The 26391-nt window shown below is 55.6% G+C and overlaps 1 protein-coding gene across 1 annotated transcript in view; it reads right to left on the reverse strand.

The window, feature by feature from the left end:
* The window catches only part of PDXK (pyridoxal kinase), a gene marked incomplete at both ends in the record, with an annotated part of 36145 nt that extends 14577 nt beyond the window's left edge, over window positions 1–21568 (reverse strand). Inside the window, 2 exons of the mRNA XM_080696192.1 lie at window positions 6819–6873; window positions 21482–21568. Coding sequence (XP_080552318.1) covers window positions 6819–6873; window positions 21482–21568 — 142 coding nt within the window. The remainder of the gene's footprint in view (window positions 1–6818; window positions 6874–21481) is intronic.
* Between the last annotated feature and the right edge of the window lie 4823 nt (window positions 21569–26391).

Genomic DNA, 26391 nt, shown 5'->3' on the forward strand with positions numbered 1-26391 from the left:
AACAACTCTCCAGCAGCCCTCTGGGCTGGGCAGAGCCGCCCTCGGCCCAGACTGGGGTGTAGATGAGCTGGTCAGACTGAGAAACGGATTGAGTCCTGGGCAAGCCCGGTCACCAGGGCAGGAGGCTGGCCTGCAGGCCCGGCTTGTCCAACCTGAGCTGGGACACCTGTGACTTGGTCCTGGCAGACTTTGCTCAAGAAAGCCCAGGACGGCCACAAAGATCTCACAGCATAGGGGAGAGAGGAGGAAGAAAAGGTCCTCTTTTTATCTTCAGAGGAGGAAAGTTTATTCAGAGGAAACCCTGTCATCCATGGCTGGCCGGCACCAAGGTAGAAACATAAGGTGGCTGGGAGGGGGGCTGCCTAGCTCACGGGAGGAGAGAGAAAGAGAAAAGATCCTTCCTGAGGCTCTCTGCTCCTTGGTTCCCAGACTCCCCTGCAATCAGAGCGGGAGTTAACCGGACCAGACACCTGGTGCATTGCTGTGCCAAAGGACCGGGAGGGGTGGCTTCAACCACAGAAACTGACTCTCCCTCGGGAGGCTGAGGTCTGAGAGCAGGGCATCTCAGGTGTGGTCCCTCCTGAGGCCTCTCCTTGACTTGCAGACAACATCTCCATGTCCCCAGAGGGTCATCCTGTGTGTGTCTGTGTCTCTTTAAAGGCCTGATCCTGGGATTAGGGTTGCAACACTGGGATCTGGGGAAGGTGCTTCCACCCAATGGGGTAAGGAAGGTGAGTGCCAGAACTCAGCCGGGCAGCGAGGTGACTTCCTGGCTGGTGTAGACTGGCACTGCAGTGTCCCAGAAAAGCCTGGTGTTGAAGGCATGGTCTCTGACTTGGTGCTGTTGGAAGGTGGTGAAGCCTTTAGGAGGCGGGGCCTAGTGGGAGGGCTTTAGGCCACTGGGGCGTGCCTTCAAAGGGGACTCCGGAGCCAACCTCTTTTCTCACCACACCACAATGTGCTGCTTCACCAAAGGCCCAAAGATAACAGGACCATTTGACCATGGACCGGACCTCCAAACCCAAGACAAAGCGAGCCCTTCTTTTTTTTTTTTTTTTTTTTTTTTTTTTTTGTGGTTTTAGGGATTGAACCCAGGGGTATTCTACCTCCACGTTATACCTCCAGCTTTTTTTTTTTTTTTTTTTTTTTAAGTACTGGAGATAGAATACAGGGGCATTCTACCTCTGAGCTACACTCTCAGCCCTATTTCTTATTCTTTTTTATTTTTTTGGTGGTACTGGGGTTCTCAGAAACCCTTCTACCTCCGGGCTATACTCCCAGACCTATTTTTACATTTTTATTTGGAAACAGGGTCTCTTAAGCCAGCGCAGCTGGCTTTGGACCTGCGCGATCCTCCTGTCTCCGCCTCCCAAGCGAGGGGATTACAAGCGTGCACCACCACGCCCGGCTATTCTTCATTTTTGAAACCGGGTCTCACAGAGTTGCAAAGGGCCTAAGTGGCTGAAGCTGTCTGCAAACCACTATCCTCCTGAATTACAAGCTGGAATTACAAGCGTGCGCCACCACGCCCAGTCCTTCCATCTCTATTTTATTCTTTATTTTGAAACCACCACGCCCAGTCCTTCCAGCTCTATTTTGTTCTTTATTTTGAAACAGGGTCTAAGTTGCAAAGGGCCTCACAAATTGCTGACGCTGGCCACAAACCTGCGATTTTCCTTTCTCAGCCTCCAAGTACTGGGATTACAAATATATGTCACCATGCCTGGCTTTATTTTTTATTTTGAAACAGGGTCTTGCTAGGTTGATGAGAGTCTCACTATTTGCTGAGGCTGTCCCTGAACCTGCAATCCTATCTCAGCCTCCCAAATACTGGGATTACAGGCCTACACTACCATGCCCATCTAACCTTTTCTCTTTCTACATTGATTATCTCAGGCATTTGTCACAATGGAAGAAAGCTGACTAACACTGACTGAACAAGGAGGTTTGGTCCCAGGCCCCTCCAGCCCACCTGCAGCTTCTTCATGACTCAGGACGAGTCCTGAACCCATGAGAACCTTCTAGAACAAAAACGGGCACTCAGAGCCTCTGGATGGCTCATTCAACTTACTGATAAAATAGCACAGAGCCAGACATGGTAACACACACTTGTAATCCCAGTACTCAGGAGGCTGAGACAGGAGCGCAGGTTCACGGGCAGCCTCAGATACTTAGCAAGGCCCTCAGAGTTCAATATAGCTCAGAGTTCAATCCCCAGTCTGTCTCTGTCTCGGTCTCGGTCTCGGTCTCTGTCTCTGTCTCTCTCTCACACACACACACACACACACACACACACACACACACACACACACACAGGAGAGTGGCCCCCAAGGCAGCAGAGCAGAGCCGGTGCTGCCGCTGTGGCCCAGCTGGCCAGGGTGCCAGAGTGACGCCTGTCCTCAGCCCTCTCTGGTCCTGAGGCTCCCGTGCCCATGCTCGTTTCTCCCTCTCACAGAGAGGACCAGAAAGCGGCCCACTGGGTCCCTGCCAGCCCTCTCTGAGCTCCTGGTGGCACCCGCCAACCTCCAGCCTCACCGGATCCTCCGGATCTGCCCAGGGCTGGGATCCTGGGAAGTGCCGTGGAAGGGGCAACCAAGGAGTGCCGGAATGCGGCCACAGGGGCGGAGGCCCTTTCAGAGCTGCCGGTGTGGGGTGTGGGGAGCAAGCAGAGGCGGGCAGGCCGTGGTCGCCATGTTGGGATGGTCTGTTCCCAGTGCGGACTCTGCTGGCGCCGGGGCCCCCGGAGCTGATGAGGTGGCTCACTGTCCACATGAGCCGGTCTATCTGCTCCCCTCAGGGAGTCTGGAGTTTTGGTGCCTGCAGGACCAGCCTCCAGCAATGACCAGGGGTGCCAGGTCGCTAACAAGTTCTGTGGGGATGACACCCACATGTGTCGTGATGGCTCCCAGATCCCCAGGCACAACCTTCAACCCCTGGGTGAAGTGTGTACCAGAGAACAGAAGCCACAGAGAGCTACAGACAGATGTGCTCGGCAGCCTGGTCCACAACAGCCAAGCAGCGGAACAACCCAAATGTTCAACTGTTCATGGGTATGTGGCATCCAGTTTGGGAGATGAAAATGTTCTAGAATTGACTCTGCTAATGGCTGCAGAACTCAGAATATACTAAACCAGTGAATTGTGCACTTCAATGGCTGAATTAACTGCATCATATATAAACATCATTAGGTGGTGTGTGTGTTTTACTGGTGACTGAATCTAGGAGTGTTCTACCTCTGAGTTCTACCCCCAGCCCTATTTTATTATTTTGAAACAAGGTCTCACTAAACTGCTGAGAGCCTCACCAAACTGCCAAGACTGGCCCTGACTCTGCGATCCTCCTGGCTCAGCACCCCGAGTACTGGGAATATGAATACAAGCATGTGCCACTACGCCGGGCTAAGACTGTTTTCTTAAAAAAGAGGGAGGGGGAGCTGGGCATGGTGGTACATGCCTGTAATCCCAGTATTTGGGAGGCTGAGACAGGAAGAGCACAGGTTTAAGGCCAGCTTCAGCAACTTAGGGAGACCCTGTTTCCAAATTTAAAAAATAAGGCCAGGAGTGTAGCTCAGAGGTAGAATGCCCTGGGTTCAATTCCCGCAACACAAAAAATAAACAGGAGTGGGGCTCTTCTGGCCTGGAGGAGTGGGCAAGACAGGGCCGGGCTGTGTAGCTGGGGCCAGAGCTATTTGAACAGGTGTTGGGTGAGAAGCCGAAGGCCCGTGGTGACCCAGCCTGGCTTACGTGTCCCAGGTCGCGACCTGTGGGGTGGCTTGTGGACCCAGGTGTGGACAATGTGGCTGAACTTGCAGGGCCAGCTGTACATATAAACTGCTCTGGGATGTGCACAGTAGGACCACACAGCAGGAGACCACAGGGTGGTTACCAGGCAGCTTGGAAGGCATGGCCCTGGCCTACGGATGGTGGCACGTGGCAAGAGATAGCCCTGTGCCCAAGCAGCAGACACACGTGGCAGAAGTCTTGCTCTGCGTATGAGCAGCCTCGACGAAATGCTTCTGGGAGGTGAGTATGGGCAAAAACAAGCCAAGCCTTTAGAAATCACAAAGGCAAAACAATCAAGTAATTCCGGCCTACAGTCCAGGCCCACCACAGCCGGTTCAGGGACGAAGATGGCACCTTGGCAGGGCTGTACGCATCGCCCGGGGCTGTGAGGGTGTGCCGAGTCACCTGCCCTCTCACCTCTTCTGGGGATCCCCAGGTGCCACCTGTCATGGGGCAGGTGTGAGACAGGCCAGCCTCAGTCCTCAGGCACCTCAGCCTCAGGCACCGTGTGGGCAGAACAAGGGGCAGGGACCAGGTGGAAGCGGCCCACGGCGCAGGGGAGGGCACCCCAAAGCCCTCCTGACTAGAATGCGCAGATAGCCACCCACAGGCCAAAGGGTGCTGGGGCCAGACAGGGCTGCCTCGGCCCAGTGGGCCAGCCCACAGGGCTCTGGGAGAGAACGGAGCAGGGCAGCGGGCTCTTCTCTACTCCAGGGCCCTCCCAGGAGCCACAGGGATGACTCCTGGGGAAGGAAGCCCCCGGCTCCCCTGACCACACCCTATGCCTGGGGGCCTTGCAAGCACCAGGGTCTCCAGTCTGCATCCCACCCCTTGCTGAGGCAGGCAAGAGATGTCTTTCTGTCTCAGACCCTCCGGGTGACCAGCTGACCCGCAAACAAGAGAGCTACCAGAGCCAGAAAGGCAGCCAGTCAGGAGCCCTGAGCCCCAGCCCCCTATGCTGGGGTGGGAGCAGAGGGCGGCAGGAGCTGGTGAGAGGGTTGGCTGCCCATGCAGAGCCCGGCTCAGTGCCTTCCTGGGTGAACACCGCTCACCACTTTACAGTTTGGCTCTCTTTCTTAAAAATAAATATGTATATATATATATTTTTTGCGGTATTGGGATTGGAACTCAGAGGCATTCTATCTCCAAACTATATACCGCCAGCCCTATTTTTTAAATTATTTTTATAACAAGGTCTCACTGTATTGCAAAGGGCCTCACTAAGTAGCTGAGGCTGGCCCCGAACTGTGATCCTCCTGTCTCAGCCTCCCAAATGCTGGGATTACAAGCATACGCCACCTTTCCCAGCTAAACTTTTTCTTTCTGAGTGTTCAAGAGCAGTCAGAACCCATGGACGTGTGCCCACTCACTGCAGGGCCTCGGGCTTTCTGGGCCTTCTCCAGATGTCCACACCCAGCAGACTTGGTAGCTGGCAGCCAAGGGCTTTTAGGAATAAGTGGAGGCTCCACTTGAATTAGGCAAGGAGATGCAACACACACACACACGCACAGATACACACACACAGATACACACACTCACGCACAGATACACACACAAGCGCACACACACACACGCACAGATACACACACACTCACGCACAGATACACACACAAGTGCACACACACACGCGCGCAGATACATACACACATGCAGATACACACACAGACACAGACACACACACACACACACACACACTGTATACAGTACACCACACCTCCAAGCAAGCTCCCATCCAAGGGGACCGCAGGACCTCCCTGGGCACAGCTGTGGCCTGCCCTGCAGCCTGCTAGCCTCAGCCAGGCTGCCCTGAGACGTTTCTTTGTGTGTGTTGGGGGGGTGGGGGGAGAGAAGGGGAACTGAGAATTGAGCCCAGAAGTATTTATCTCCAAGCTACACCCCCAGCCCTATTTAATTTCATTTCTTATTTGGAAAAAAGGTCAAGCCAGGCTTGGTGGTGCATGCTTGTAATCTCAGCATTCGGGAGGCTGAGGCCAGAGGATCATGGTTTGCGGACAGCCTCAGCTACTTAGCGAGGGCCTTCCCAACTCAATGAGACCCTATTTCAAATAGAGACCCTAAAAAATAGGGATGAGGGTGTAGCTTGGAGGTAGAATGCCCCTGGATTCCCTCCCCAGTATTGCAAAAAAAAAAAAAAAAAAAAGCCGGGCATGGTGCACACTTGCAATCCCAGTACTTGGGAGGCTGAGACAGGAGGATCATCATAGGCTCAAGGCCAGCCTCAGCTAGTGAGGCTCTCAGCAACTTAGTGATACCCTGCTTCCAAGTAAAATATAAAATAGGTCTGGGAGTGTAGCCCGGAGGTAGAAAGCCCCTGTATTTCATTCCCAGAACACACACACACACACACACCAAAAAAAAAAAAAAAAAAAAAAGAAAAAAAGAAAAGAAAAGAAAGAAAAAAGGTCTTGCTAGGTTGCTGAGAGCCTAAGTTGCTGAGCCTAGCTCGAACCTGTGATCCTCCCGTCTCAGCTTCCCAAGCACTAAGATTACAGGCATGCGCCACTGCACCCAGAGCCCTGGGACATTTCTAAGGACCAAGCAGTTCTGTTCTTCTGTCGCCATGGAGAGCGGGGCAGGCTCCAGGGCCACAGGTCCGGGTGTGGGGAGCACATCCTCACCCCAGAAAACCAGTGAAACTTCCGAGGGCCCCAGCATTCCGAGTGGCAAGGTTTCCGAGTCCCCATGAACTGAGACAGGTGCTAACAGTCTAGACCACCTAACGCCCGCCATGGATGACCACAGGGGACCCTCCTCATGCCCTGCCGCACAAGGGTGTGACTTGGCATGTCACAGGCTGCCAGCAACAGCGACCCCCGCTGTCTTTGAGCCAGGCACTGACCGGCACCTGGACTCACCCCGCAGCAGGGGCCAGGACCGCCACCCTGCTTTCAGAGAAGGAAACTGAGCACAGAGAGGCCCTACCACCTGTTCTAGGTCACACAGCTCCAGAGCAAGCCGAGGCCCAGACCCAAAGGGCACCCCAGGGCCTGCCACGACTGCTGGACTGAGCCTTACCTGTGTGGTTTGAAAACTGGACAGAGTTCACTGCGTCAATCTCAAATCCCAGAACCTGCAAGACAAACAGCGGGGACAGGTGTGAGCGCAGGACTGGGCTCCCAGGAGGCCCAGTGGGCTGATGACAGTCCGAGTACCAGAGGAGGCGGGGACAACCGGGCCCAGCCACAGCCGGCACAGGAGGTTCTCCCAAGCCCGGCTGGACCTCTGCACTGGGCTCACACATGCCTAGTGAGGGGCTGTCCTTGTCCTCACTGGGAGTCACCACCCACAGGGGAGAGGCGGAGGCCCTGCCCAGCCTGCCCAAAGCACCGAAAGGTTCCGGATCACTCGGGAAACCCACAAGTGCTCAAGGAAACTGATACAGTGTCCGGCTGCCTAGACACCCAGAGAGGGCTGTGAGCCCAGCTCTGCTGCCAGATGTAGGCTTCCGGCCGCTACCTAGGGAGAGGGTGAGGCCCTGGCCTGCTGGGCAGCACGGCTGACCACTCCCTCCCCAGGCCAATTGGAGAAAGAGGGCCCCACACCTGGCCTCAACGCCCCTGAAGAACACTGGCAGCCACTGAACCGCCAGGCCTTCCGAGACTTTCTGGCACCGTGGGTCCCACGGCAAAGACCTCTGTGGTTGGGTGGGGGTGGGGGGCTACAGACAACTTCGGCACGCTCACCCATAGTGCACAAGGCAGGTCACTGAAGAAAAGGAAAAGCTATGGTTCGCTGAGTTAAACTACTGCTAAGTTACAAAGCCAAATTTTTAAAGAGAAAGCGCTAGCTGGGCGTGGGCGCACGCTTGTAATCCCAGTACTTGGGAGGCTGAGACAGGAGGATTGCAGGTTTGCAGCCAGCCTCAGCAACTTGTGAGGCCTCCACAACTCAGTGAGACTTTGTTTTTTTCTTTCTTCCTTTTTCCGGGTCTGGGGATGGAACTCAGGGGCATTCAACCCCCGAGCTACACCCCCTGCCCTATTTATTATTCTTTATTTTGAAATAGGGTCTCACTAAGCTATTTAGCAAGGTCCTTTGCAACTCAGTGAGACCCTGGTTCAAAAATAAAAAAAGACTAAAAATTAGGGTAGGGGGTGTAGCTCAGAGGCAGAATGCCCCTGGGTTCCATCCCCAGTACTGCAAAAGAAAACGTGTGTGTGTGTGTGTGTGTGTGTGTGTGTGTGTGTGTGTGAGACAGAGAGATGCAGACAAACTTAGAGTGAGAGACAGAGGAAGAGGCAGGGTGGGGAGAGCTAGAGAGCCGCTCCTGGAGGGCTCCTTGCCCACGTTCTCCGCGTGGGACCCTGGCCTCGTGGGATCTCACTGAGATGCAGCCTGTGAGCTGTATTCACCAAGGTAGCGCTAAAATTTTAAGCCAATATGATCACTAAAGTAATGCAATGAAATTAGCAGCCTTATTAAGCCATAAAGTTAAAGATGACGCTTTGCAGATTAGCTTGCCCGACTCCGTGGCTTCCTCTAATAGCCTGTGGTATTTCAAATCTCTTAAAATTCTAATCAGCCTTGCTGACGCAGCTTGGAAGCAATGGTGACACAAACCCCGAGAATCCTGCCAGGAGATTCTGCTCCACTGCCTCTGGATGTGGAGAGAATTAATCCTCTGGAGCTGGCAAACGGATCTGAGAAGGAAGTTGCTATTTTCTGCTTTTAAATGACAGAGCTAAGCCTCTGGCTAGCATCTCCATTTCAAATACCACCATCAAAATCGGCTGCTTCATCAGCATCACACGCTAGTTCCAACCAGCGTTTCCAGAGCCCTGTGTCAAACTGCACGTGCAGATTCAGCCACACACAGGCAGGAGTGTGGCACATGCCTGTAATTCCAGCTCTTCAGGAGGCTGAGACAGGAGGATCGCAGGTTCAAGGCTAGCCTGAACAATGTAAAGAGACTGGTCTCAAAAAATAATAAAGCTGGGTGTGATAGGGCATGGTTGTAATTCCAGTCCTTGGGAGGCTGAGACAGGAAGAATGCAGGTTCATGGCCAGCCAGCCTTAGCAACTTGTGAGGCCCTCCACAACTTAGTGAGACCTTGTTTCAAAATAAAGAATAAACTAGGGCTGGGAGCATAGCTCAGAAGTAGAATGCCCCTGGGTTCTATCCCCAGTACCAAAAATAAACAAATGAATAAATAAGTAAATACATAAGGACTGGGAGTGTAGTTTAGTGGTAAAGCTCCCCTGGATTCAATCCCCAGTACAAAAACAAACAAACAACAACAAAATGTCAGCCACACACTGAGAAGACAATGCCAGGGTCAAGCTCCGGGGTGGGGGCCTTGGGCCCCAGAGGAAGGGGTCTGCTGTAGCTGAGCTCTGGCCCTTCAGCTCTGACCCAGCCTTCCGTGCCTGGCTCAGTGAGGCTGGTGGCACCTGCTGCTTCTGCCAGCAGTACAGCGACACTCTTCCGAGTGCCCTCTTCCTCCTCCTCCTCTTTTTTTTTTTTGGGGGGGGGGCACTGGGGATGGAACCCAGGGGCATTCTACCTTTGAGTTACACCCCCAGCTAATTTATTCTTTTATTCTGAAACAGAGTTGCAGTTGCTGGCTATGAAGTTGCAGAGGTTGGCTATGAACCTGGATCCTCCTGTCTCAACCTCCCAAGTACTAGAATTCCAAGCTGTGCCACCGGCCTGGCTTCCCAGTGCCCTTCCTCCTGGGGGACGCTTTCTTCCCACAGTAGCATCTGAATCCGCCTTACGGTTTTCCTGTTACTCACAGAATTCCTCATCCCAGGCCTCCGTGAGCCCCAGCACAGGTCAGTGGGAGGCCCCTCTACCAGCTATTTTTATTATTATTTTTTTGGTCGTACTAAAGATTGAACTCAGGGGCATTCTACCTCCGAACTGCATCCCCAGCCCTATTTTTTATTATTTATTTTGAAATAGGGTCTCCCTAAATTGCAGAGGGTCTCACGAAGTAGCTGAGGCTGTCCTTGAAACTGTGATCCTCTTGTTTCAGCCTCCCAAATGCTGTGATTACAAGCATGAGCCACCATGCACAGCTTATTTTTTATTTTGAAACAGGGCCTCACTCAGTTGAGGGGGGCATTGCTAAATTGCTGAGACGGGCTTAGAATTTCTGATCCTCCCATCGCAGCCTCCTGAGTACTGGGATTGAAGGTGTGTGCAGCCACGCCAGCTCTCCCCAAGGTTTTGTGTTCTGAAGGCCAGCCCTCTTTTCTTACACTCCAGTGGCAGCCGCTCAGGGCTGGCAGGGGGTGCCTTGCCATACCTCTGTGTGGAGGGGGCACTGTACTTCTGAACCCCAGCTCTGCCAAGACATCCTGCTGCCTCGGCATCTATGTGTTGAGACCCCACTCCACATAGTTTATCGGCAGAACGCCCCGAGAAAGAGGTATCGTCTCTGGCCAAAATATCCCCCACTTTTACCCTTCATGACTATTAATATTTCCTTTAACTTTCTACACGAATTGCTCCAGTGATGTGAAATCAGGACTATAAATAGAAATTGAGTCCGTGGATATAAATTTTCTAATAATTTGTATAAACGTCCTTGGCTTTGCTCAAGAGTAAAGAAAAAACTGGCCAGAATTCAGATGCTGTGATAAGCATTCCAGCTGCAGCAATCACAAAGGGTCTCCGATCCTCACTCCTATCACTAGGTTAAGCTATTAACTCCGGTAACCGATAGCTCAGTTTAAGGAAACTTTGTTTACCCTTGAGATCCTGCCTAGAGACAGAGAAGATAAAATTTTGTGTGTGACTTCGAAGCAATTTAGTTGATGAACAACTTAGTTGCCAAAATACAATAGAGCCAAGGAGAAAGATTGTTGACCTTCACGCCCAGTGTGAGCGTTCCCCGAAACAGGGAGAATGCCGCATGGCTAGAAATGAAAATGACAAAATAAAGGACAGATATTCTAAATATATATGTATGAAGGAAAGGAAATACCGTAAGAGTAAGAAAGCACTTTTTCATGAAGAAGAGCTTATCATAAGAACGTCCGGACTGGGAAAGAAAGGAATTAGAGAGTTAGAAGCAGGTTGCAGAGGGTTTGTGATAGGGGCAGTTAAGGAAATACATCTGACAACTAAATCCAAGAACTTCATGGTGTTGTTTGTGGTGTCTTATTTGCCAAGCCGTGTTGTGAGTTTTTGTAAGCTTTCAGACTTCAGAAGGCAAGGCGGATGAGATCTGAGAGACGCCCATCGCATCTCCCTGGACCGCCACATCTCCCCATGCTTGTCATATGGATATAGATGGAAACTTCAAAAAAGAAAGCAAAAGAAGATTCCACAAGAAGGCGTATTCTCCAAGCCCTGGGCCTTGGGCGTGCCTGTATTGCCTTTGGAATTTACCTTTGGACCTGCCCTGCTGCAATATCGGATCCGGAGCTTATCTCCTAAATGCTGGACTAGTCATTTACTTTGTTTATATGTAATTCACTATAGTTTTGCTGTGATTGCCCCCCTTCCCTTTCTTTTTTTTTTTCTCCTATTATTAATCTCACTGGTGAAGGGTATAAATTCTCTGGGTTCCTGTAATAAATTGTCATTGGCTCAAGAAGCCTTCGTCCACCTCAAATTCTTTCCCAAGCGCCGTACCTAAAAACTTAGGGAATTTATAGAGGGGAAGGAATTGCTGCAGATAAGTTTCTGCAGAACTCCACCTGCCTTTTGTCCCATCTTTCTGAGGATTTGACCGGGAGCTGACAATAACGACCCAACTGAGATTAGTCGGCGACACAGCTCTATTTTTTATTATTTTATTTTTATTTTATTTATTTATTTTACGGGTCTGGGGATGGAACTCAGGGGCATTTGACCTCTGAGCTCCACCCCCAGCCCTCTTTTTTATTCTTATTTTGAAGTTATGAAGGGCCTTGCTAAGTAGCTGAGGCTGTCTGCAAACCACGATCCTCTGGCCTCTGCCTTCCGAGTGCGGGGATGGCAAGCGCGCCCACCACGCCGGCCTCCTCTGTGTCCGTTCGCCTTCTCTGTTCCCCCAGCGCTGGCATCTGTCTCAAATGATCTGCTCACACCACTGCTCTGATTTCAGTTCCTGGCCTGGACCCCGCCTGGCACATGCCAGCGTCCCCTTCCCTGTCCCCATGGGAGCCAGACACAGACCCATCCCTGGCCAAGGGCTGGGAGCGCCCTCCCAGTGTGCAGACAGATCCAGGTCCTGCTCCGAGAGCCTCCACGTGGTCACTCTGCAGAGGGACAGGCCAGGGTGCCCAAGCCCTCCTAAGTGACAGGACCACCCCGGGCACTCTAGGGGGTGGCGCCGGCACTGTGTATCCTGGTGGGGGCGCCTGTGTTACAGGAAGGCCACGGTAGGCAGGATCCTCCTCGGAACCCTGAGTGGCTCTTGCCTGCCCTCCTGTGACGTCTTAGGGTGCAACATGAGGTGACCTCTGTGCTATCCAGGTGAGCCCAATCAAACTCCAGCAGCCGGCAGCTGGGCAGAAGAGGAAAGCCAAGCTATGAGGGGCCAGAGGACTCGGTGGGCCGGCCACATGGCGGGAATGCAGCTGTGCAGGCCAGTTGTGCACACAGCCACGGAGTCACCAAACCTACAGATGTGTGGTTACATCAAAAACAAGCAGAACCAACACGCTGACCTTCCTCCCAGCGGACAACTCGAGCCACCTCTGCCCTTGGGCTGCAAGGCCAGCAACAGCCCCCTGCTTGGTGGGAATGTTGCAGCCCAGCAGAACCATCAATCCCACACACAAGTGAAATCAAATCGAGCCTTTATTAGCTGATCAGCGACCACCACCGTTGCCCTTAAGTCAGGCTCCTTAAGTCAGGCTCACGGAGGAGTCAAGGTCAGGTTTGTTATGGGCTCCTTTTAAAGGAAAGAAACCGCAAAAGGGGTTGTCAGGGACTCACCGACTTCCTATTCTAGAGAGCCAATAGCAAGCAAGCTATGGAACAGAAGCAGACCCGTGGTTGGCCGTCTGCGCCATATGCTGAGGGCTGCCAGGGACTTTCCAAGGGGCCATTAGGGAGAAGAACAACTTAATATGTCTTTTTGTTTGTTTGTTTTGTGGCAACGCTGGGGACGGAACCCAGGGACACTCTACCTCCAAGCTACACCCCTGCCCTATTTTTTTAGTCTTTATGTTGAAACAGGGTCTCACTGAGTTGCAGAGGGCCTCACTAAGTAGCTGAGGCTGGCCACAATCCTGGGTCCTCCTGTCTCAGCCTCCCAAGTATTAGGATCACAAACGTGCACCACCAGCCCTTTTTATTTTGACACAGGGTCTTGCTAAGTTGCTGAGAACGTCTCAACTTCCCAAGTACTGGTATTACAGGGTGTGCGCCACCAGACCTGACCTGTCCATGCTCGGTGTGTGGTTGGGGGGCGGGGGGTCACTGGGGACTGAATCCAGGGGCCTTCTGTCTCCGAGTTACACCCAGCCCTATTTTATTTTGACACAGGGTCACACTAGGTTGATGAGAGTCTCAGCCTTTGCCTAGGCTGTCCTCAAACCTGCAATCCTCCTGTCTCAGCCTCCCAAGTACTGGGGTTTCAGGTGTGTGGCACCACGCCAGCCTCCATACCGGTTCTAACATCTACCAGCACAGCAGTGGCTCTGGTGAAAAGAAACAAATAAGACTGGTTTCAAGCACAGGAAGAGGAAGAACTGGCTGGTCCCACCAGGGAGGAGAGAGCTGGCACGAGAACTGGGAAGTTGGCCTTCCCTCCGGCGCCGCCCTCCCAGGCTGGCAGCCTCACCGCTCCTCCCACCTGGTCCCCCCACTCAGGGGCCGAGTCGTGGGATTCTCTCCCGTGAGAGACTCTGTTGGGACAGACCTGCCAGCCTGTTCAATTTCCCGCTCCTGCGATGGCTTTACCCAGCCTCGGCTAGGATCCTGCCCCTGGCCCCAGCGTGTGCTCCCCACCTGGCCCCCGGGAGCCCCCTGGGAACCCCAGCCTTTATGGACAGAACCCGCCCCTGGCCACGTGGCAGCCCCATGCAGCAGCCTTCTCCCTGCCCTTCTGTGAAGCCCAGGCCTCTCAGCCTCGCTCTCAATCAGACAGTAGTTCCCCTTCAACCCCAGTTCAGCCTTGCCGTGTCAGTTGTCTGCAGCCAGGCCTGGCCTATGAATATTAATGTCTGCTCAGCTCCTTTAAGGGAGACCACATTCAGCCAGACACAGTGGGACATGTCTATCATCCCAGCACTTGGGAGGCTGACACGGGAGGACTACAGGTTTGAGGCCAACCTCAGCAACTTGGCAAGGCCCTTAGCAACTTAGGGAGACCCTGTTTCAAAACAAAAAATCATCTGGCGTGGTGGCACACGCTTGTCATCCCTGTCCTTGGGAGGCAGAGACAGGAGGACCGCGGGTTTGCAGTCAGCTCCATCTACCCAGCAAGGTCCTCTGCCACTTGGAGAGATCCTGTTTCAAAAATAAAGGATAAAAATAGGGCTGGGAGTCTGGCGTGGTGGGCACACTTGTCATCCCAGCGTTCAGGAGGCTGAGACAGGAGGATCATGGTTCGTGGCCAGCCTCAGCTACTTAGTGAGGCGCTTTGCAACTCTGTGAGACCCTGTTTCAAAAAATAAAGAATAAAAAATAGGGTTGGGGGTGTGGCTTGGAGGTAGAATGCCCCTGGGTTCCATCTCCAGTATTGCAATTAAAAAAAAAAAAAAGGCCAGGTGGGGGTATAGCTTAGAGGTAGAATGCCCCCATGGTTCCATCTCCAGTACCAAAAAGAAAAAAAGAAGAAAACCCCAGGGTGTATATAGGGCTTGGTACTGTCCTCGGTCTTGGGCATCCAAGGTAACATATCTTGGGACACCTTCCCTGAGACGGGGGACACCGCATCCCTCTTTCTGCAGCAGCTCCGGGCGCTGTGGGATGCGCAGGGGTCTGGCCTCTGCCGAGCGCTGGCTCTAGCCGAAGCTCGTGCTCACGGCTGCACAGACTAGTGTCTCCCACAAGAAGCCCGACAGACAGCTCCGCGGCAGTGAGCCCCACTCAGCTCTAGCCGCGGGGCGTGGAAGCAACGCTGAGGACACGGTGGCTGAGTCAAGTCCGGCTCCCAGGAGGCACGCCAACGTGTGCTGTCTGCCTCCAGTGGTGACACCGCGCAGGGGCAGGGGCAGGGGCACCCTGGACCCGCAGACCAGTGAGACCTACAGACTCACGCAGGTTGTAAACGGGACTCTGCTGCCAAGCGAGGAAACTGCTCAGACTGTCGCGCCCCAGGCAGCCAAAGCGATCCCAGGCAGCCCAGGCGGCCAAAGCAATCCCAGGCAGCCCAGGCAGCCAAAGCGATCCCAGGCAGCCCAGGCGGTCAAAGCAACCCCAGGCAGCCCAGGCGGCCGCCTGGGAAGGCTCCAACTCCCTCCTCCCACTGCGTGGGAGCTATGGGCTTGATGAGCGCAGGTGTGCCGGGAGGGGCAGCCGCTGAGCTCCAGTCCCTTCTCCTCCAAGGACCCCTCCTCCTGCCCTCTCTCCTCGCTGGCAGTGACTGGCGGGGGCGAGCACTCCCGGGGGCCCCATGACTGGTTTCCTGGCTGCATCATCGACACAGCGAGATGCAGATGCCAGAGACACACGACAGCGCTGGGCTGATCCTCCTGGGGGAGGCAGACTGACTCAGAACAGCTGGAATGGGAGCGCTCTGGAATATTCCAAGGCAGTGCCTCCCCCCCACCAGGGTCTCAAGGCATGCTAAGGGACAGTAAGGAGGGGGCTAGGCTGCCCCAATGATCCCTGCCCGGGCTTGGCCTGTGCCAATATTTTAGGAAGTCAGAATTAGGAAAGAGGGGCTGGGCAGGCACCACGTGACCGGTGGTCATCCTGAGCAACCGCAGGGCCAGTGCCCAGCATCCCTCCCACTGTCCATCACGAGTCAACCCCACAGTCCAGCAAACCACAGCTCTGGTCCCCTGATCTCCCAAGGGAACTCCGACTAAAAAAGCTCATGTCTCCAGAGCTGCCTCCCGGCTCCCTGAGTCCCAGTGCTGCCCCGGCCCAGCCACCTCAGCCCCCAGCTCCACTTCTGGGCTCCCAAGGCTCACCACCAGCAATGTGGTGCCAGGCAGGCCCCACCCAGGGGCAGGGCAGAAATGTGCCAAAGCAAAGCCTCTGCCAAGGGTCTCCTCCCAACTTGCTGCTGGGTCACTCAGAGACGTGGTCACCTACCACAGGTTCATGTAGGCTGCAGAAGATCACCAAGAACTAAGCTCCCACCTCCGCCTTGCCCAACCAGCCACCAGCCTGGGTGCAGCTCCCAGCTGGTTCAGCAGGGCTTGCCCGGCCAGACAGCTGGGGGCTGCCCAAGTGGCCTTCCTGACCCAGCCCGGGCTCCGCGGTGTGGCCTCAAGCTGTCCAGTCCACAGGCAACTGCGCAGCTGCGTGATCTCTGCCGCAGACCTCCCCCTGGACACTGTTTCTCCTTGTAAGCCGGCCAATAGGCACTCCTGTGCCCAGTGACCTCACTCCCGTGGGTGGCTGCCCCCTGGGTGGGCAGCCCTGTCCTTGCCAAGCCACCTTGGTCCAGCTCGTCCAGGTGCTTGGCGACTCACACAGACAGGAGCCAGGTCAGGAGGGCCAGAAGGACCACTTTCCTGGGGTGTGGAGGACTGGCCACAGAAACCCCCACCATGAGGACCACTCTGGGTGGGAGTGACACCCCTTGTGTCCTTTGCCCTTGGGAAATTCCATTTTTTTCCCCCCAGTACTGGTGATAGAACCCAGGGGCATTCTACCTCTGAGCTATACCCCTTGCCCTTTTTTTTATTCTTTATTTTGCAACAGGGTCTCACTAAGTTGCAGAGGACCTTACTAAGTAGCCGAAGCTGTCCGTGAACCGTGATCCTCCTGCTTCAGCCTCCTGAAAGCTGGAATTAAAAGCGTGTTCCACCATGCCTGGCTACACACACACTTCTGAAACAAAGCCATGGCCGCCCTATTCAGAGTGATCTGCAGAGTGCCACCTAGGAAGAATGAATGGATCCAGGCCTCCCAAACCAGGGCCTTTCAACATGACCCGAGGCCGCCCCTGCCTCTTCCTGCAGGTGTCCTAGCCCTGCCGCCAACAAACAGGCACAGCTTCGAGGCTCCTGTGGAGAGCAGTCTTCACCATCCTCCTCAGGGCCAGGACTGCGAAGAGCCGGGCTGTGCTCTGCTGGCCCCAAATCTGCCCATCCACCTTGCAGAACCCTTGGAGACGGGAAGGGGCTATGGCCTCGCCTCTTGTTTCAGGGACTTGGTGTTTAAGTGGCTTCAAGACTCTCAAAGCCGCCGGACTCAGTAAGTTAGTGTTCCATGTCCATTACTGCCCCCATGACCCTTGGCGCTGACCAGGGAAGTCCTCCCGCACACCTGGACTTGTGGTCCTCAGGACTGGCCCAGGGCCCAACAGGGCGACTCCTGGCTTTGGGAGACTCGCTGCCACCCTCAGGAGACACTCCTGGTGGCCCAGGCTGGAAGGAGGCCCGACAGCCAGCGCGGTGTGACAGAATGTGGATCACAGCCCACACCACTTCCTTCCCTTCCAGAAACAGCGGCTTGACGTCACCAACACCGCCTTGAGGTAAGCCCTAAGCGTCTACTTTCAGGTTTCTCTGCCAGGTCCTAGACGGTGGGGTGAACCCAAAGGTACAATTAATATTTGCAGACACAATGAAGTCAAAAGATGTCAGGACAAGATCACCCTGGCCCGAGTCCAGAGACAAGAAACCCTGGAAAGAGGACACACCGGGAGAAGGTCGTGCAAGCAGAGTCATGTACCAAAGTAACACATCTGCAAGCCGGCAATGTCTGGGGCCCCCAGATGCTGGGAGAGGAAGGCAGGGTGCTCCTTGGAAGGAAGCAGAGCTCTGTAGACACCCGAGGGCAGACTTCCGGCCTCCACAGGAGGGGGAGAGAAATCTGTTTTAAGGTGCCAGTCTACAGAGCTGTTATGGCAGCCCTGGCACACTCAAACATAACCCTGAGGTTCACATACAGTATCCTGGCCTCCTCGGGAAGCAAGACCAGGAGTGGGGCGGGGAGGCAGCCCGAGTGTCCTGGGAGCTCCACTACAGAGAGGTGCCTGTAGAACTTGGGGGGCTGCCAAAGCAACATGCCAGGAAAGCACTGCACCCACACACTCAGGGTGCCAGACACCCGGAGCTCCCAGCCTGGAAGACTTTGAGGCCTCCCTCTTCCAAGAGGAAAAGGGTTGGTGTGCAGTCTGGCAATAGAGCACTTGCCAGGCGTGTACAAGGCAGGCCTGGGCTCAAGCCCCAGCTCCACAAAAGGAAAGCACACACAAGCCAGGCGTGGTGACGCACACTTGTAATCTCAGCATTTGGGAGGCAGAGAGAGGAGGATCGCAGTTTGTGGACAGCCTCAGTTACTTAGTGAGGCTCTTCGCAACTCAGTGAGACCCTGTTTCTAAAAGTAAAATAGCTAGGCGTGGTGGCGAACGCTTGTAATCCCAGCATTTGGGAGGCTGAGACCGGAGGATTCTGCCCATTTTCCTTGGCACAGGGCAGGTGGATGCGGTGCCCAAGGGCCTGACAAGGAGGCGCTTGAAAGGCAGAGTTCCACTGTCAGGGTGCGGGTCTGAAGTGCCAGCAGGAGCTCCTTGGCCATGGGCAGGTGCTGCCCCAGCACACAGGGCTCCAGAGCTCCAGGGGTGTTGGTCAAAACCCCCTCCTAGAGCAGCTCTGGACCTGAGGGGTGCTCTCCCTGGGACTGCCTCTGGAAGGCTGGCAGGTGCTGGCCACAAACCTACTGCCAGGCTCCGGCCACCCCAGCCCTTCTGTGCTCACTACGGCCGTCTGGGCTGCATGAGCCAGAGGGCCACTTCAGCCCACCCACCACTCTCCCTGTTGTCCAGGGGCACCCGCACACAACTGCAGCACAGAGTGCCAGCGGGGGGCCTATGGAGCCCACAGGTGAGGACGCTGGGCATCGGAGGGACCCCAGATAAGAACCACAGCTCTGTCTGTAACAGGCCCCTCTCTGGGTGGGACCTCCCCCTCCTTAGAACACAGGAAACCATGTCCTCCCACTGGGATGTAGCTGAGGGGCAAAGTGCCTGCCTTGCAAGTGCGCCATGCTGGGTTCGATCCTCAGATCCAAAAAGACACACACACACACACACACACACACACACACACACACACACCTCCTAAGAACAAGGGAAAAAAATCTTTTAGCTGGGTGTGGTGGCATGCACTTGTAATTCCAGTACTCGGGAGGCTGAGGCAGGAGGATTTGCAGGTTCAAGACCAGCCTCAGCAACTTGCAAGACCCTCCACAACTTAGTGCGATCCTGTTTCAAAATAAAGAATAAATTAGGGGTCGGGGTAGAGCTCAGCAGTAGAATGCCACTGGGTTGGATTCTACAAGAAAAAACACCCACAAAAAAACTTTTAGCCAGGTGTCAGAGTACACGCCTGTAATCCCAGCACTTGGGAGGCTGAGATAAGAAAATCATAAGTTCGAGGAGCTTCAGCAAGTAGTGAGAATCTCATCAACCTAATGAGACCTTGTTTCAGAATAAAAATCAAATAGGGCTGGGGGAGTAGCTTGAAGGTAGAAGGCCCCGGGGTGCAATTCTCAGTGACATAAACATTTTGTGGACGCTGAGGCACAGGCAGGCCTGGGAACCCAGGGCCCAGTGCCTCTGCTGGAGGGCCAGGCGAGGAGGATGGGACAACGCCCTGGAAAAGACAAGCGGCAGGTGGACGGGGAGGACGAGGCCGAAAGCCTGCACTCCCTGGCCGGGGGACGGCACTGCGGGTGCCCAGCCTGGCTCCACCTCAGCTGTCCCTGCTGGTGAACCTTGCCCACCCCCCAAAGCTAGAGGTGGCGGCTGGGGGGGGGGTGTGAGTCCTGCCCTCTACTGGCCAGAATGAGAGGGGCATGTAGGACAGCAGGGAACTACTAGCTTCTCCTGGCAGGGGCTCCACACTCAGCCAAGGCCCCTGACCTCCAGACTTGAACCCTTGTACCTTTCCAACCAAACCACGAGGTTCCGGTTGGCAGCCAACCATGACAGCCTCAGGCCAACCTTCAAGTCTGAGATGCGGCGCTGGCCTTTCCTGTCTCTTCCACCAAGGAGCTTTTTTTTTTTTTCCAGCTTGAACTCAGGGCCCGGCCTCTAGTATGCTAGGCAAATGCTCTAACTCTGAGCTACATCCCAACCTTTTTTTTTGGAGGGGGGGAGGACTGAACCCAGGGCATTCTACTTCCAAGCTACACCCCCAGCCCTAACATTTATTTTGAAACAGGCTTGGTAAGTTGCTACTAGCTTCACTAAGTTGCTGAGGCTGGCTTCGTAGCTGCGGTCCTCCCGTCTCCAGCTTCCCAAGTACTGGGATCACAGGCATTTGCTACCATACCCAGCACATCCCAGCCTTTTTAAAAATTTTATTTTGAAGCCAGGTGTGGTGGCACACACACATCCCAGCACTCGGGAGGTTGGGACAGGAGGATCACATAGGTTCAAAACCAGCCTCAGCTACTGAGTGAGGCTCTCAGCAACTTAGTGAGACCCTGTTTCCAAATAAAGTATAAGAAATAGGTCTGGGAGCCAGGCGTGTTGGCGCACGCTTGTAATCCCAGAGTTCGAGAGGCTGAGACAGGAGGATCGCGGTTCACAGACAGCCTCAGCTACTTAGTGAGGCCCTTCGCAACTCAGTGAAACCCTGTTTCCAAGTAAATAATAAAAAATAGGGCTGGGGTGTAGCTCAGAGGTAGAATGCCCCTGGGCTCCATCCCTGGTCCCACACACACACAAAATATTTTGAGACAGGGTCTTGCTCAGTTGTCCAAGCTGACTGGCCTTGAACTCTCTACCCTGCTGCTTCAGCCTCTCCAGTAGCTGGGATTACAGGTGTGCATAGTGCCCACAGGTGCTCCCACTTCACGTCCTACAGTGCTCTGCACAGGGCCTATGTATGCATAGTAGAGGCCCAGGAACCAGGCCAAAGGTGAGCAGTCCAGAGGGGCCATCGCCTGGCCAGGCCTGCCTATGCCAGGCCACCAGGCAAGGAAGTGCAGGTGAGTCTCTGGCCAGCCCAACACCCACTAAACCGGAGCCACCTGCCCCCTCAGAGCCACCCAGCCTCAAGCAGGGGATGCTCTGCCCGGCGGCAAGATAGAAGACATCAGGAGCTCGTCAGGGAGGCTGGGGCAGCAGCAGGGAGGCGCTGGGGTGGCCGGCGGGGTAAGGTTACAGCGCCAACAGGTAGCTACTAAGGCAGCCTGCCCTGGAATCCTGGAAGCGCACGGGCGCTGGCCGGCCGACCCCAACCCTTCCTCTGACCACCTCCAGCCCAGGCCAGCCCAGGCCAGCCCCGGCAGGGGCCATTCTCCAGGACCACGACCTGGAGCGACCTTCCTCGGCCTCGCTCCTCCGTGCGGCGCGGGGGGCGGGGCGGACCTGACGGCGGGTCCACCCGCCTGCCTCCCCGGCCTCCCCGGCCTCCCCGGCCTCCCCGGGGCGGCCGCAGGCTCCTCCGGCCGCGACTCCTCCCGGCCTCGCCGCCTGTGGTCGCCGGCGGCCGGGACCCCAGGGCTGGCGGGGGCCGGCGAGTGCGCCACGCCGGTGCCCGCGCCGCGGAGGCCCGGGCGCCCCGCACGCCCGCCGGAGGCTCCCCGCGGCCCGCAAGGTCACGGCGGGGGCCGGCGCCGCCGCGGACCCGGCGGGTTACGTAAGCCGCCGGGCGCGTACCTGCAGCGGGAACGCGGCGGCCCGGTTGCCCACGTAGCCGCGGACGACGTGGCTCTGGATGGAGAGCACCCGGCACTCCTCCTCCATGCCGGGGGCGCGGCGGCGCGGGGCCGGGCGGTGTCTCGGTACGGCCGGCCGCTCGGGCTGGGGCTGCTCCGGCTCGCGCAGGCGCTCGGCTCGGACGCGCGCCCGCCTCCTCTGACCTCAGCCGCGGCTGCGAACCCGCGAAGCCCGCGCGGCAAGGGGCGTGGCCCGCGCAGGCCCTGCGGAGGCGGGGCTGTGAGGGGCGTGGCCAGAGCAGACCCGCGGGGCGGGGCGGCGAGGGGCGGGGCTAGCGCCGGTCCCGCGGGGGCGGGGCGGCGAGGGGCGTGGCTAGCGCCGTTCCCGCGGGGGCGGGGCGGCGAGGCCAGCGCCGGCCCTGCGGGGCGGGGCGGCGAGGGGGCGTGGCCAGCGCAGGCCCTGCGGGGCGGGGCGGCGAGGGGGCGTGACCAGCGCCGGCCCTGCGGGGCGGGGCGGCGAGGGGGCGGGGCCAGCGCCGGCCCTGCGGGGCGGGGCGGCGAGGGGGCGTGACCAGCGCCGGCCCTGCGGGGCGGGGCGGCGAGGGGGCGGGGCCAGCGCCGGCCCTGCGGGGCGGGGCGGCGAGGGGGCGGGGCCAGCGCCGGCCCTGCGGGGCGGGGCGGCGAGGGGGCGTGACCAGCGCAGGCCCTGCGGGGCGGGGCGGCGAGGGGGCGTGGCCAGTGCCGGCTTTGTGGGGGCGGGCGGGAGGGGCGGGTCAGCGCAGGCCCGGGCCCCGGGGGGGGGGGGGAGGGAACCAGCGCAACCCTACAGGGCGCCGCTGCGCTCTCTACACGTGGACGCCGCCCGTGCCTCAGTTTACCCGGGGAGGGCCCGGCAGCGTCGTCCCTGCAGGCGTGGATAGCTCTAATGCAGTACGTGTGCTCTGGCCCGGCCCTGACCCCGCACACGTATTTCCACCAGCTCCTCCAAAACACAGAGACGAGAAGGAGGATGCCAGCGGGCCGGTCCACACTCCTGAGTTGCAGAGGGCCTCACTAAGTAGCTGAGGCTGTCTGCGAACCGCGATCCTCCTGTCTCAGCCTTCCGAATGCTGAGATTCCAAGCATGCGCCACCATGCCCGCCTAAATAGTGATATTTAACTTACGATTCATAATAGATAATTTATGAGCACTTCCGTTATGCTCAATAGTAGATAACTTAAGCCGGGTGTGGTGGCGCACGCTTGTCATCCCAGCATTCGGGAGGCTGAAACCAGTGGATCGCGGTTCGCCGACAGCCTCAGCTACTTAGTGAGGCCCTCTGCAACTCAGTGAGACCCGGTTTCAAAGTAAAGAATAAAAAACAGGGCAGGGGGTGTAGCTCGGACGTTGAATACCCCTGGGTTCCACCCCCAGATCTGCAAAAAAAAAAAAAAAAGGTAACTTAAGAGCTTCTCATACGCTCAATGCATTATTCATCAGCATGGGAATCTCCACAAATACCTGGTAAGAGAGTGTCCATCCCGTTTTACAGCTGAGGAAAGGGAGAAAAGCCAGCGCTGTCTCCTTCCAGGTCATTAGTCGGAGTCCTAGCCCCCATTCAGCAAGTGACCTTATTTGGAGTTACCTCTGTCTTTACAGATATAATCATTGAGGTCATTAGGATGGGCCCTAATTTGGTATGTATGACCTGGGTCATTAGAAACAGGGGAAGACAGCCGAGTGTGGTGGCGCACGCTTGTAATCCCAACATTCGGGAGGCTGAGACAGGATGATCGCGGTTCACAGACAGCCTCAGCTACTTAGGCCCTCTGCAACTCAGTGAGCCGCTGTCTCAAAATAACTACAAAAAAAAAAAATAGAGCTGGGGGTGTAGCTCGGAGGTAGAAAGCCCTTGAGTTTCATCCCCAGTACTGAAAGGGGGGGGGGGGACAGAGCCCTGCACAGTAGTCCAGGACTGTGAGCCCAGTACTCTGGAGACTGAGACAGGAGGATGGCAGTGCCATCATGGACAGCCTCAGCGACTTAGAAGACCCCATTTCAGTTAAAAAAAAAAAAAAAAAGGTGGGGGTGTAACTTAGAAGTAGAATGCCCTTGATTTCCGTCCCCTGTACCAGAGGAAAAGAAAAGGGGCAGACAGTAGGAAGACACAGGGAGCAAGCGACCCCTTGCACGCTAAGGACCGAGGCCTGGGCGGGTTCTCAGTCCTCAGGGGGAGCCTCCCTGCTGGCACCTTGCTTTGACCTTCCTGTCCCCAGAGCTGTGGCCGCCTGTTGTTAGGCTCTTCCGTGGCACTTTGCCATGGCAGCCCTGGCAATCTCAGACAGGACTGTCTTAATGCCTACCAGGCCAGCAGCTTGATGGCCACCTACATGCGTGTCAGAATTCTGGGTTTGGGCCAGGCGAGGTGGCGCACATGCTTGTAATCCCAGCATTCGGGAGGCTGAGACAGGAAGATCACAGGTTTGTGGTCAGCTTCAGCTACTTAGCGAGGCCCTTTGCAACTCAGTGAGACCGTGTTTCAAAATAATGAATAAAAAATAGGGCTGGGGCTCAGAAGTAGAATGCCCCTGAGTTCCATCCTCAGTACTGCAAAAAAGATAAAAAGTAAAAAGGGCTGGGGATGTAGTTCAAGGCTATAGCACATGCCTAGCATGTACAAGACCCTAAACTTACTCCCCAGTACCAAAAAACAAATAATCCAGAAATCTTTTTTTTTTTTTCCCTTGCAGTACTGAGGATAAAACCCAGGGGCATTCTATCCCTGAGCTACAGCTGCACCCCCAGCCCTATTTTTTATTCATTATTGCTGGGATTGCAAGCATGTGCGCCACCTCACCTGGCCCAAACCCAGAATTCTGACACGCATGTAGGTGGCCATCAAGCTGCTGGCCTGGTAGGCATTAAGACAGTCCTGTCTGAGATTGCCAGGGCTGCCATGGCAAAGTGCCACGGAAGAGCCTAACAACAGGCGGCCACAGCTCTGGGGACAGGAAGGTCAAAGCAAGGTGCCAGCAGGGAGGCTCCCCCTGAGGACTGAGAACCCGCCCAGGCCTCGGTCCTTAGCGTGCAAGGGGTCGCTTGCTCCCTGTGTCTTCCTACTGTCTGCCCCTGGCTTTGTTACTATTATTTTGAGGCAGGTTCTTGCTGGGTTGATGAAGCTGGCTTTGAACTTGCAATCCTCCTGCTCTGGCCTCCCCAGCAGCTGGGACTATAGGCCTGAGCCCAGCCAGAATCCGGACTTCACTCTGGTGTTCCACCTTGCAAGTATCAAGCTTGTCCTTAATGGTCCACGGCCACACTGACCCCCAGGAACCTGGCAATTGTGCAAAGACTAATTGATTCAGCTCAGCTCGCAACTCCGCGTGTACCCACACTGCCTGGGGGTCTTCCAGTGTCAAATGTTCCGTCTACTAGCAGACCATGGACACTGAATTTAGGCCCAGAAATAATAGTCGCTGCACCCAGATTTCTCCTGGCCCACCGCTGTCTCTAACCTTGGCCACCAGGACGAGGGGCCCCAGAGACTCAACCACTGTAGTGATCTGAATACTACCCTCGCAGAACTCATGTTGAAGCCCTGGCCTCAGTGAACAATACTGGGAGGCGGGCCTTTGGGGGTGATTACCATTAAATCAGGATATAAGGGGCCCTGGTCTGATAGGTTAGTGGCCTCATAACAGCCACCAGGCACTGAGGGAAGGGCCCCCGAGGACACAGTGAGAAGATGCCCATCTAGCCACAAGCCCCAAGAGCCCTCACCAGGGCCCCAACCAACTGACACTCTGCTCCTGGGTTTTGAGTCTCCGGAACCGTGAGAAACAAACACATCTCTGTTGTTCTGTGTTGTTCTGTGAACATTCTTTTGCCTTGTGGATTTCTGCCACTCTTTTCTTTTCTGGTAGAATGGGGTTGGTTTTATTTGTCTGGGTGTTGGTGCGGCGAGGCCAACAGACCAGGAGCCAGAGGAGTGAGGAGACGTGGGAACTGGAGCCTCATGGTGTCGTCTACAGGAGAGGCAGGGCAGAGCGGCGGCTTAGGACTGACCAGCAAAGGGTTGGCTCAGTGGGCTCAGGTGCCTGGCCCTGGGCAGTTAGAGCAGGGAGGCCTCAGCTCCGGCTTGTGGCACCTGATACAGGAAGGAGATGGGAAGAAATGGTTTGTACACCAGGGGCTCAGCCCCACCCAGTATCAGGCGGAGAGGGTCACTCAGGAAGACTTTCTTCTTGTTCCTTGCGCAAGATCCCTCCAGCCCTGGGGGAACAGAAGCTGTAGAGATTCCACACTCTCTTATGATTCCTGGATCCCAAACTTGTGTTTTCCTGGGTGAAGAATTGGGTTTGAAATCTTTCCTTATGTTTTTTGTTTTTGTGGTACTGGGGGTGGAACCCAGGGGCTTTTCTACCTCCGGGCTACACTCCCAGACCTTTTTTTTATACTTTATTTGGAAACAGGGTCTCACCAAGCAGCTGAGGCTGGCTTTGAACCTGTGCAATCCTCCTGTCTCGGCCTCCCAAGTGCTGGGATTGCAAGCGTGCCCACCACGCCTGCTCTTACGTTGGGTTTGGTGGCATATGCCTGTGTTAGAGATTTTAGGGAAGCTCAAACAAACAAACAAACAAACAAACAAACTCATGAGACCAAAAGTAACTCGGCAAGGCAATTTACTTCTGCGCAGAAGGGTGCAGCCCACCAGCCAGAAGTCTGCTCAGCCTTTTATTCCCTGATGTGAGCTGCTCCGCTGTTCCCCATTGGCTGGAGCGGCTTTTACAGTCTAATCTGGTTGGCCAGTGTTCACTGGGCATATTGCACAGAAGGAGAAACAGGGAACCGGTACATCCAGGAGTGGGACCTAGAGACGCAGGCACAAAGGCTGCAAAATGAAGACCTACAGCTACAAAATGGAAGCTAGC

Source organism: Muscardinus avellanarius, assembly GCF_963383645.1.
Source record: "Muscardinus avellanarius genome assembly, chromosome: 5".
NCBI lineage: Eukaryota > Metazoa > Chordata > Mammalia > Rodentia > Gliridae > Muscardinus > Muscardinus avellanarius.